The following is a 13,031-nucleotide window of genomic DNA, read 5'->3' on the forward strand; positions in this document are numbered from 1 at the left end:
GTTTAAATCTGTGAAATTAGCTGGAATTCTATTAATGGAAGATAGAAATATTACAGCGGTGAAGGCAGTTCACTTATTCTTCATAAATAACCAAATTTTGGATGGTAGTTTATGACAGATGATGTTTTAGGTGTCTTTTACTCCTTTCCCCTAATGATTCATTCACACTTAATCTAGGGCAAACTCTTTACCTAAAGAATCCGTTTCCTCACTGAATGCATTGAAAGTTAAAGATGATAGTTGTGCTCTTTGGCATTGGCTTAAGCTTTTGGGATAATTACTTTCCCTTAATGCTGTATCAGATATCTCGAGTAGGACTCCTGATAACTGATTTACTTCTTATTTCTTCCTCTGCTGTCTTGTTGCTCACTGGGGAATGCGTTACTGCTTTAATCATTCTTCAGCTTGCACCTTTTTCTTCACTGGAGTTCAGGTCCAAATGTGTACTGCTTAGTATTAGTTACTTGTTTCATTAAGTTTAGAGATCGTTTACTCAATACTAATTTTGATGACTCAGATTGTTTATTTTTGTGGACCTTGTTTGGAAAGCATTGTATATGCTGATTCTTGAAGTTCAAATGCTTATGTGGTGTCCTTTATTTCTCATGTGAAGGATGAAGTAGTTGCTGATATCGAAGCTAGGATTGCTGCATGGACCTTCCTTCCAGCAGGTATATATCATTTCTTGCTTGTTGTTACCCTATAATTTCTTAATCTACGTTGAATGGTGTTTTCTCATCTTATTTTAATATGGCACACCAACCAGAGAATGGGGAGTCCATACAAATAATACATTACGAGAATGGTCAAAAGTATGAGCCACATTTCGATTATTTTCATGATAAGGCTAATCAAGAGCTGGGCGGTCACCGTATAGCCACTGTACTGATGTATTTGTCTGATGTTGAGAGTGGTGGGGAAACTGTGTTTCCAAATGCAGAGGTAAGCATTTGACTGTGAATTTTTTATTCCCCCTATTTATGTTTGCTCTCTTCCTATTCTATCATTGTTAAATGCTTACATTTCCATTTTATTTTGTTCATCACTTACTAGTCTGCCTTCTACAGGGAAAACTTTCTCAGCCAAAGGATGATAGCTGGTCAGATTGTGCAAAAAATGGATATGCAGGTAATACTATGATTTCCATTGGAGATTTTGTGAAATGCTTACTGAGTTGTGTTTTTACTTTTCTCGGATATTAATATGCTAGATCATACCGATTTGTTGGAAGAATTTTCATTTGATTCTAGCTGATAAAATCTCACTTTAATGAACAAGTGAAATTAAGTTTGCCACTTTTGTTTGTATGATTGGTTTGTGATTTGTATTCCAATGAATTCTGCAGATATTACTATGAACCTGCTGTATATGTTCATAGCTTCTTATTTAATTGTTCTCGGATAAAATTGCCACCTTAGAAATCCAACCATATAATCCAACCATATACTTTTATTCATAATATACCTGTGGTATTATTAACATCGTGTAAGGCTAATATGGATAGGTGGTGATGGAACCTTACTATCATAATTTTGTTTTTGGTATGTATTTTATAAGCGTTAATTCATCATACTATTATTATGAGCGTTAATTCTGCTGAATATATCTAGATCTTTGTTTATAGAGAATCGACTGAATTGCAAAATTTTAGCATCTGCTATGATGAATGTCACCTGACTGGTAATCATTTCAGGGCACCTTGACTCAGTACTACGAACAGCTGCCAGTAAGTCTAGAGAATTTGAGGCTGTATACGGGAAACACCGAAGCAAGGGATCTGAAGACAAGTTGCCAATGCAAAGTAGTCTTGACGAAATGGTGGTTTTTATTCGGGAACTAATCAGCCTTACACACTTAAAGACATGGGAGGAGGGCACTTGTATTAGGTCATTGACTCAACTTCAACAGAGGGCAAGGATGCTTCTGCATCAACATCGATTCAATGAAATCCATGTAATACTTGTAATTTTTCCCAGGGTCATTCATTTTCGGATATAGTTAGTGATGTGAATAGGATTGTGACTAATATGCTATCTAGCATTTTGTACAGTTTGGGTGGGCTAGAAAATTGGAAAACATATTAGTTGGTAGCTGGAAGGTTGAAATGAGCTGACCGGCATTTTGTACAATGCATTTCTAATGAGAAAAATTTGTTAGTTATAATTATTTTAAATTTTATTAAATCATATATTTTAATTAAAATATATTTAATATTAATTATTTCAAATTATATTTTATAGTATTATATATTATGATTTTAGTAAATTCATATAAGAATATTGATTATTAAGAATTTTATTAAATTATATATTTTAATTATAATATATTTAATAATAATTATGTTAAATTATCTATATTATGATTTGAGTAAATTCATATAAGAATATTAATTATTAAAAATTTTATTAAATTATATATTTTAATTATAATATATTTAATAATAATTATGTTTAAATATGATTAAATTATTTATTATTGATATTAATAATCTTATTAAATTTTAAATAACAATAACAATAATCATTTACCCAAACAAATTTATGCTAAGGATATTCTAGTCATTTTAATTTTTTCCATTATGCTATTACACCTCTATTCCATTCAACCAAACATAAGATTACTATTACGCCTCTATTCCATTACATTCAACCAAACAGTTGATTTGCTATTACACCTCTATTCCATTACACCTCTAATCCAATACACCTCCAATCCAATAGACCTCTAATCCAATACAGTGAATCAAACGTGCCCTAAGTAGGTTTTTTCTGGATCAAGAATATAAAATGTTTTGAATGCTTCGATGTGGCATGTCGGATCCGGCCATAACGTCTGGGCCGGGTTTGGGGTGCTACACATTTTATCGAAAAATAGGTAAATTAATTTTTATACATTTCGAAACGTGAAAATTAATTCCTCAATTAAATTTTATCTATTAAATGATGATGTGGAACATTAAATCAATGTTAAAAATTATTTTTTTATGGCTAAACTATAAAATGGTCATCCAACTATGTTTTTTATTCTATTTTGATCATCCAACTATTAATTCTTTTAATTTAGTCACTAGATTTTTTGAAATTAAATATTTTAGTCCATCTTAGTTGATGTGGACTTTTTTATTGCGTTAGTAACAAAATTAGCCCTCTAATGTTTACGCATTCTATCAATTTGATTCTAAATATAAAAAATTAACAAATTTAGCTCTTAAGGTTTACAAAATTTGTCATTTTAGTTATAATTCTTAAAAATTTCAATAAATATAATCCTCAACATTTACAAAATCTATCAATTTAGTCCTAACTCTAAAAATTAAAAAATATATATATTTTAAAAAAAATTTAAATGCATACAATGACAATGAATTGTGAGCAGATTCAAGCTTTTAGCCCGACTTTGCCCAAATTCCACCGGTAGAATCTTCTTCCCAAAGTTTATCTTGTTCTGAATATTGTTTTATTTCAAAGGGTTATTTTGAGATTTTTATGGTATTTTATTCACAGGAGCCGGTATAAGAAGTGTCTGTACCGAAGCTGGAATGTACGCTATTCAGTCTTGGAGAAAAACGGTGAAGGAAAAAGATTTCCTTGATGTAGTGAACTAAGTCATAAAAGGATATCAAAAAATACATGGTTTACAATTAAACCCAGAAATGGTGAGAACATTTTTATTTGTAGTTCCCAAACTCCTATAACACATGCATTTGATTCTATCACAATATATATTCAACGTTTTTAAAATTGTTTTTGAGTTGTTTAAATGGGAATTGACTATATTTTTAATTTTTAGAGTTAGGACTAAATTGATAGATTTTTGTAAATGTTGAAGGCTAAATTTATTGAATTTTTAGAATTAAAACCAAAATGACAAATTTTGTAAATATTTAAAGTTAAATTTTTTGAATTTTTTACATTTAGGATTAAATTGATAGAATATATAAATATTAAAAAACTAATTTTGTTATTAGACTAATAAAGAAAGCCCACATTAGTTCAAAGTAATTAAAATATTTAATTTCAAAAAGTTTAATAACTAAACTGGAAAATTAATAATTGAATGATCAAAATAGAATAAAAAGAACTATTTTTATAGTTTACTCATAAAAATAATAATGTTCAGTATTGATTTAAGGTTGTAAGTAACCATTTAAAGATAAAATTTAATAGATGAACTAATACACATTTTAAAAAGTATAAAGATTAATTTACCTATTTTTTAATACAAAACTAAAATGCAATCAAACTAAACGCAGGGCCTTATCCGATTCTTTTACCATATTACATATAATAAATTAATAAACGTTACGGTTGGCCACCTTACATTTCCCTCAAATAACATTTTTTTATTACAATAATATTTTTATTTTTCATATTGCCGTTTATTATCTTTGAAAGTAAGTTCGAATATTTGCTTCTACTTTTTTTTTAAAGAATTTGCTTTTAAGTTATTTGATATATTATTTGATATTATTATATTTAATATACATGCTAATTTATTTACTATTTTTAAATTTAGAGTAAAAATATCACTTTATTCATACAATTTAAAAATATTTTTTTGCGAAAAATTTTAAATATTTAATAAAATTGAATAAGTAAAAATGAAATAATGATGGGTTAACATGTCAAAAAAGTTCCTTTTTATGGAAAAAATGTAAAAGAAATTAATAAAATGGGAATGGGGAACTAGAGCTAGAATGTGTCACAAGCTCATAGGCTTATACATATGAAGTGTAGGCCAGTGGGTCTCTTTATTTTTCCATCATAATTATTATATGCATGCACACCACGAGGATAGTAACGGGAGGTTCCCACACTGGGTCATATCTGAATAACGCGTAGATGATTACTATCATGTATGTTCAAAAGCAAAAAAGAACAAAATATGAACGGCTTAAAGATGAACGAAATAAAAAAAATATTTTTGAGAAAGGATAAATATTTTTTAGGTTTGAATTTCGGAGAATTACTGAATTCTTTTTTAATCTCTAAATTTAGTAATTATTTTTATATTAAAATATAATTTGTGTTATAAGTTGTATAAAGAGCCTGTGATTAAAGCACACTTTGATTTTCAAACTTAAGGTCTATCTACTTAAATCCTGGTTAAATTGTAAATTGTCTAGTAAATTGTACTTTTACAAAAATAATTATTATAAATCTTGAAAGAACTCTCTATTATAGATGGGAACTAATCTCAGCTATTGGTGTAATTTGGTCTATACCGTTAGATCTAAGGGGGCTCAACTATAAATATAACATTCCCCTTCATTTGTATTCATTCTATTGTTGAGTTAAATGAATACTATTGAGAGCATTCACTTAAACACTTAGTGTGCTATTCTTTTCTTGCAGGTTTTCTATTTGAATTAAAGTCCCATTGTCTTGTTGAGTTGCTTTCACTTTATTTTCGGCCCGAGAATTTTCGAGAGTATTCTCACCTTTTGAGATTTAAGCTAACTTAGACAAATTTGAAATAAAGAAATTGCCTAAATGCCGTGCGGTTTGCTAGAATTAAGTTCTGACTCCGTGACACTAGACAATTGTTCCAACATCGGAGTTTGACTTTTTTTCCCTTAAAGTTAATTCTTGAACTTGGTAATTGTTCCCATATTGGGACTTGAGCTTTAGGATTTTTTAGGAAATATCAATTATTAACTTGAACAAAAATAAATTTATGCCCTAATGTGACAATAATTATCGATTTTAAGAATCAAATTGGATAAAAAAAAAGTTTAAACCTTATATGAAAGTGATTGCCTTTAACCCGAATAAATTTACCATATTATTAACATTGAAAAGTTTAAGACACTTGTTATTATTATTGTTTTTATATTGGTTTACTTTTTTTTTAATAAATTCACTAAGTAATTGGTGTTTATGAATATTTGTACAAAACTTTATAAGTGAAATGGTAAAGCATCTTGTCATTTTAAATGGAGATGTATGTCATGGCGGAGTCTAGTAGAGGTGTAGGGGGTTATGGCCCTCCAAAAAATTTAAAATTTTTGTAATTTAATTTTTTGTTGATATATTATGGCCCTCCCAAAATTATAAGTAGATCTCTTAAGGTTTAAAATTTTTGTAATTTCCGCCTTTGTATATATAATATAGACCTCCAAAAAATAGAGTGTTTATATGTTTAAATCGATTGTTATATCGGAATATTGATTCTTTTGAATCGATTATTTATACGTTTAAACCGATTATTATGTTGGAATATTGCTTCTTTTGAATCGATTGTTTATATGTTTAAATCGATTGTTATGTAACACATCTAATTTTAGCTTGGCCCCTAAAATTAACATCCTAACTCCGCCACTAGATGTAAGTTTAGATTTTGGAAACATTATTATTAAGAGATATAACTATGAACCTCGAAAATAAACCGTAAAATGGATATAAAAATATAAAATATTTTAAACTTAATTTAGATAATAGTTTATTTTTAAAATGTTGTAAAACATTTTTGTAAAATGCTTGTAAAAAGAAAAAAAGTTGGTTTTTAATTTGATATTCTTACATTTATATCTGGAAATCCATGCAAAAAAAAAAAGTAAAAAGCGTTACTGCCTCCACGTACACACAGGGAAAGCCATCTTTGTCACCTTCACGTCTTCAAACGGTTTCAAAACAGAAAAATACCAAAATGTTTGCCATTAGTTATTACACTAGTCTGTTTTAACTCATTAATCAGGTTTTAATTGAGATAATTAAAAGGTTCATATTTTTATAAAGTAAATTATTTTATGTTGAAGATTTATATATATTAATTTAATAAAAACTTATGTTAAACAAAGTTTTACTTTATTTTTGGTTTAAGATTATAAAAAATTCTCAAATTTAAAAAAAAGAAAAGTAATTGAGTCTTTGCCTTTTTTTTATTATACTCAATTAGGTATTTAAACTGTTAAAATGTATCAAAAAGACCTTTTGACCGTTAACTTTAATAGTTAATTGTTAAAGTTGACTGTCCCTAATTTTTTTCAGTTAAAGTCACTCGTGTCACAACCACAGTACAGTGTGACATGTGGCAAAAGAATTATAAAAAATAAAAATAAATAAAAGTAATAAAAATTATTAAATCTTAATAAAAATATAAAAAATATTAAAATGATATAAAATTATAAAAATCATAAAAAATTGTAAAATTTTATAAAAAATATAAAATGCATCAAAAAGACCCTTTAACCATTAACTTTAACTGTTGACTGTTAAAGTTAACGACTCCATTTTTTAGTTAAGGCTATCACGTGTTGCAACACGTGTCATGTGGCGAAAAATGATAAAAAAAATCAATAAAAGTTATAAAAAATTATAAAATGTTTCTTTTGGTACGATAATTCTTTATAATTTTTTTTACGAATTTTATATTTCTTTACATTTTTTATAATTTTCTTACGATTTATAATATTTTATAATTTTTTCCTATATTTCTACATATTTTATAATTTCTTATGATTTTTATAAAATTTTAAATTATTTTATAATTTCTTATGATTTTTATAACTTTTATTGATTTTTATTTTTTATCATTCTTTTGCCACATGTTACGCCGTAGTTGTAACACGCGATGACTTTAACTGAAAAAATTAGTGGAGATTAACTTTAACGGTCAACTGTTAAAGTTAACTGCCAAATAACCTTTTTGATTTTGACAGTACTTATAAGTGCAAAAAAAATATAAGGACTTAATCGTATTTTTTGAAAAAGTTTGAGGACTTTTTTTATGCATTTAAAAAATTCAAGTACCTAATTGAGTGAAAAAGAAAAAAAGTAGGAACTTAATTTTTATTTTTTTAAATTTAAGAACTATTTACAGGCCTTTATTTTTCATAAGTTTTTAATAAATATATTTTTAAACTAATTTTTTTATCCTAATAGTGGGTATGTCATGATCGCCCATGATTGTGGGCTAGAAATACCATGTAAAAATATATGTATAAAAATTTTACATTAAAATAAAGTGAAAAGCTAAAAATTTAAAATTCATGTGATCTAAAATTAAATTCTATTACATTATTATTTTACTTAAAAATGAAAAGAGAAAAATATACTTATACTTAGAGGTGATCATGAGTCGGGTCGGGTTGGGTCATAATAGATTTTTAAGCTTAGGATTGGTTTGATCTAAAAAATGAGCCTAAAATTTTGGTTAAGTTCGATACAGATAAAAATGCTAAAACCCACGATTGACTCACCCATAGTAAATTTTTTTATATTATTATTATATAATTTTTTTAAAATATAATACATATTTATACTTAAATGACACTAAGATAAGTACAACTTAGTAAGTAAATGTATTTAAAATAGTAGTAAAATTAATAATAAAATAAGAGTTATACAATATTGAAACAATAACAATAAAATACTAACAATATAATAGCGATACGAAACTAAAACAATAGCAAAAAGCAATAACTTCTTTCTTTTTTTTTTTACAAATTCAAGTTGACCTAGGACAAAAAAAAGCTTACTTGAGCTCAGACCTGTTTAAAAAACGAACATCTTGTTTTTACCCAAGCCTATTTTTTGAATTTATATATTTTTTAAATCTTTTTTATTTTTTCGAGCCGAATGTAGATCTAATTATACTAATATTTGCTTCTTTGTAACAATAATTTAATTTAAAATTATATTTAGTATTAACAATATACATCGAAAGTAAGTTAAAAATATAAAATCCTGGATCGTCAGCGTGACGCCGCGTGAACGCAATGGGAACAAATAGTCCACAAAAAAAAAATCAATAATAATATTTAAAAAGTGAAAAGAAATGAAAAAGAGATAAAAGAGTTTACGCGTAGACAGATAGAGACGGAGAGAGAGACTATTGTATTGGTAAGGGAAAAAAGAATGAGAGGAATTTAAGGGCAAATATATATATTTGTTTAAAGCCTCGATTTTTTCTAATTTAGTTGTAATTAATTTAATATAATTATTGAATACTATTTTTTAGAAAAACCTATAGTTTTCATTTTCTTGAATCTGAACGAATAATAAAAAGGCTCCACTTTGACACCTAAGCTCTTTACATATCTATCGATCTTTCTCCTGTTTTTTTTCTTAATTTTTTAAAATTTTATTTTTTGGTTGAGGTTTCTTCAGGGTTTCTTCTTCTCGATGGTTCACACTTGTTGTGTTCACACCATATCCACATAAATCTTTCCTGGTTTTTTTTTTGTCTCTATCTTTTTCTTTCTTTTTTTCCTTTTCTGGATCAGTAATCTTTTGTTGGGTGTAAAGAAAAAAAACTTAATAATCTCAGGGGATTTGTCTGGTTTTGCGTTTAATAGTTGTTTATGGAGGGACATCATCGCCATCATCATCATCAGCAGCAGCAACATCTGCAGCAACAACAACAGCCTGTAAGTGTCAACGTTGAAGCTGATAGGTTTCCTCAATGGAGTGTTCAAGAGACAAAGGATTTTTTAATGATCAGAGCAGAGCTGGATCAAAGTTTCATGGAGACCAAAAGGAACAAGCTGCTTTGGGAAGTTATCTCCACCAGGATGAGGGAAAAGGGTTATAATCGAAGCGCTGAACAGTGCAAGTGCAAGTGGAAAAACCTCTTTACTCGTTACAAGGTACCAAATATTCGATTCACTATTCAACCCTTTTTCTTTTTATTTCCCTGTTTTTGTTTTTAACTTGAATGAAAAAGTAAAACCCTATTCAGGGATGTGGAACGGTTGACGCAGAAATTGTGCGGCAACAGTTCCCGTTTTACGACGAGTTGCAGGCCATATTCACGGCGAGGATGCAAAGTGTTCTATGTTCGGAAAGTGAAGGCGGAGGAGCTACGGGGTCGAAAAAAAAGGCAGCACAGGCGCAGCTATCTTCCGACGAGGAAGACGATACGGAGGAAAACGAGTACAGCTTTAGGAAGAAGAAGAAAGGGAAAACTGGTGGTGGGAGTAGTAGTACGAGCGGCAGCATTAATATAAAGGAAATGTTAGCGAACTTCATGAGGCAACAGTTGCAGATGGAAATGCAATGGAGGGAAGCTTTGGAGTCGAGAGAAAACGAGAGGCGGATGAAGGAAATGGAGTGGAGGCAAACCATGGAAGCCCTTGAAAACGAGAGGATAATGATGGAGAGAAGGTGGAGGGAAAGGGAAGAACAAAGGAGAATAAGGGAAGAAGCTAGGGCTGAGAAGAGAGATGCTCTCATTACTGCACTTCTAAACAAGCTTAGAAGAGAAGATCAAATGTAGTGCAACTCCCGAAGATTCACTCTAGTCTCCCCAGCAGTCTCATTTTATGGATGACCTGTAAGTATTGTGTATTGAAATACTAATTACTAACGATTCAGGTCACTTGTTTAATTTTCATGTTTTTCTGGGAAGAGGAAGTTTTTTTATTATTTTTTTATAGATATTTTTAATTAGTTTCTTCTTCATTTGGCATTCTTTTTTTTTTTTATCATTATTAAGAGGCGACCATGAACAAAAAAGGCTCCAAGGTCTAGATATATGTTGGTGGTAGTTGAAGAAATTAAAACAATTAATCTACAGCAATCGATCCACAAACGATAGTGTTTCCAGGTAATGCTTATCAAAGTGAATATTCTATCTATATATGGAACAAATATACATAGATTTGTAGTGGACACTGTTGAAAATGCTCCATTATTCTTGTTAATGCCTCTCAACTTCTTCAAAGTGTGGCACCTTTCACTTACATAGATATCTGCATGTCTACATTCATACATATATATACATGCACATTCATGAACGCATGTGTGGGAGCTCCAGCAGCTAGATTTTCATTTTTAAGAATTTGTTTCATGGGTTTCCATCAACCCTAAAGTTGTTTGAAGGATATTAGTACTTTTTTTCTTTCTTGAATTACATCAATATCGACCTTAGGGATGTCAAAACATGTGGTTGACTTTCTTGGATTAGATGCCTTGTGCCTTGTGCATTTTCTGACGTATTATATATATATATACATATGAACCATACTCTCTAGATTGTATCCCCACTACACAAACTAAAAGATGTCAATGAAAAAGATGAAAGGCTCTAGAAGAGTAGGTGGAGATGGAATGACTCTTACTCATTAAATAAAGTTTTAAATTCAATTTTTGTGAAAAAAAAAATGTTGAGAGAACTTTACTTTTGTTTAAGGATTTGATGTGGTTTAGTTCTGAATTTAATTGAAATTGAGTATAGTTATCAGATATCGAATAGTTTTGATATTTAACATGAGTACTGATTTTTATATACCAGTATTACCTAGCTAGCACAACTTAGAAGCTATATTCCATTTATATTAATGGCACATATAATAATTAATAATAATATATCATTTATGTGGATTAGTCATCAGCCCCAATATCTTTTTATGTTCATACTTGTTCATATTTGTCACTACCAGAATAATTCATGTTCTATTTATTTATGTGAACCTAAATTTAAGTTTCATTTTGCTTATATGTGTATATATATATAAGTGCATGTATATATATAGATATGGATTAAGCATATCCCTTAACTATATTATTCATATAGATTTATAGATTTGCATGATTCTTAAATCTAACCAACTCAATCAAGGAAACCAAACCTTGGAGTTTAATTTCTTTATCTCCTTTCATTTCATATAATATTTTATGCATTTGGGATTAATACTATATATATATAGACATGATGATATTAGGAATCTTGTACAATAATTAACTTTATGAGAGATTTCACTTTCAAGGAGTTAAAAATATCTGGTGTTAGTGGTAAGATGATAATACCAAAGGATCATGTGGGGGTATGTTATATGCATCCTAGCTATCTAATTAAGCACCTTCAAACAAGAAACAAAGGACTCAAGATTGATGTCCATGCATACTCAAAAATGAAAAGATATATATAAACAAAAAAAAAAGTTTTCTGTAGCTATATCTGAAATGTGAACTTTGTGAATAATGTTTCATATGATTGTGACAAGTAGGGTCTCTCATAGATTTCTTACTTTTACTCCCTTTTTCACTAACCTTTTCTTTTACTTTATATGATTCATGGGTAATCGATAATATTAACAACTTGTTATAATTGGGTTCCCCTCCATCTTTCCCATACAAGCTTTTTTATATATTTCTTTTCATTCTGGGATAGAGAAATTAAATATCAAGTGGTTTTGCCATTGATTGGTGTGTAGATGAGGTTGCAGGGTGGCACTAGTTTTTGTCCATTACGTACATGGCTTTTTTCATCATCAACTGGCAGAGGCAGATGGGTTTGGTTTTGTTTCAAGTAATTCTTTTGTGTGCCTTGACTATGTAATCTGATTTCATTTTTTCACTTAAAGTCAAATCATTGGTAGCTGCTGGTTTATATATTTATATGTCTTCTGTTTCATAACCGGGTGAAAGTATCGTGACAACCTGGATTACCTTTTGTTTTTTCTGTTTTGAAAAATTAATAAATTAGTCTCTAATTGAATCAAATAGTAAATTAGTCTTTTTATTAAAAATTTTATCAATATGAGATACACTTGGCAGCACATATTATTGTCCTATATTTTAAACAGTATAAATAAATAAAATATTTAACTGTAAAAATTAATTTATTCTTTAATCACACTTTTTCATTACCACGTATAACGCTATAAACCGTGTTTATGGCCGGCTGCAAAAATTGATCCTACTTATAAAATTCACCGACATGTCTAAAATATTTATTGATTTGAACAAAAAGGAAAAATAGAATCTCATTTTTTAAAAAGAAAATAATTGCATGAAATAACAGTACGTCTCGCTTTTTGTTTCTTTTTCTTGGAAATTTGCTAAAGGTATGGTCCATGGTTATTTTTGCATATTTTATGGATGATTTTTAAATATACATTATATACTTTTCCTTTACTTGAAGATGAAGGAGAAGACTGGACCATCAAGATTTTGATTATCATAACTATAAAAATATTAATGCAAATTATATATATATATCTTGATGATGGATATTAATTTAAATTAAAAATATAGTTAATTGACCAACAATATGAAATTATTATTATGAATATATAAAATATTTGA

At 28.6% G+C, this 13,031-nt stretch overlaps 2 protein-coding genes across 3 annotated transcripts; both read left to right on the plus strand.

The window, feature by feature from the left end:
• The first annotated feature begins 735 nt into the window (after positions 1 to 735).
• LOC107949322 (probable prolyl 4-hydroxylase 7) lies at positions 736 to 2,160 on the plus strand. The gene is made up of 2 exons (XM_016884033.2): positions 736 to 942; positions 1,068 to 2,160. The coding sequence occupies exons 1-2, from the start codon at positions 751 to 753 to the stop codon at positions 1,200 to 1,202; spliced, it is 327 nt and encodes a 108-aa protein (XP_016739522.1). The 5' UTR covers positions 736 to 750; the 3' UTR covers positions 1,203 to 2,160.
• A 6,819-nt stretch (positions 2,161 to 8,979) lies between these two features.
• On the plus strand, positions 8,980 to 12,341 carry LOC107948595 (trihelix transcription factor GT-3b). Of its 2 annotated transcripts, XR_005925697.1 has the most exons (4): positions 8,982 to 9,589; positions 9,682 to 10,275; positions 10,438 to 10,548; positions 12,158 to 12,341. XR_005925697.1 is itself a non-coding variant. In XM_041111404.1 (3 exons), the coding sequence occupies exons 2-3, from the start codon at positions 9,305 to 9,307 to the stop codon at positions 10,216 to 10,218; spliced, it is 822 nt and encodes a 273-aa protein (XP_040967338.1). In that variant the 5' UTR covers positions 8,980 to 9,174; positions 9,299 to 9,304; the 3' UTR covers positions 10,219 to 12,341. The 2 variants fall into 2 exon arrangements, 1 of the variants encoding a protein (XP_040967338.1); XM_041111404.1 differs by having other exon boundaries at positions 8,980 to 9,174; positions 9,299 to 9,589; positions 9,682 to 12,341.
• Positions 12,342 to 13,031: the final 690 nt, after the last annotated feature.

The sequence above is a fragment of the Gossypium hirsutum genome, chromosome A04 (genome assembly GCF_007990345.1).
Source record: "Gossypium hirsutum isolate 1008001.06 chromosome A04, Gossypium_hirsutum_v2.1, whole genome shotgun sequence".
NCBI classification, from domain to species: Eukaryota; Viridiplantae; Streptophyta; class Magnoliopsida; order Malvales; family Malvaceae; genus Gossypium; species Gossypium hirsutum.

Coding starts and splice junctions, on each gene's coding strand:
- LOC107949322 (XM_016884033.2), top strand. CDS start 751: ATGGCACACCAACCAGAGAATGGGGAGTCCATACAAATAATACATTAC. Junction 943..1,067: donor CTGTGTTTCCAAATGCAGAG/GTAAGCATTTGA, acceptor TGCCTTCTACAG/GGAAAACTTTCTCAGCCAAA.
- LOC107948595 (XM_041111404.1), top strand. CDS start 9,305: ATGGAGGGACATCATCGCCATCATCATCATCAGCAGCAGCAACATCTG. Junction 9,590..9,681: donor ACCTCTTTACTCGTTACAAG/GTACCAAATATT, acceptor AACCCTATTCAG/GGATGTGGAACGGTTGACGC.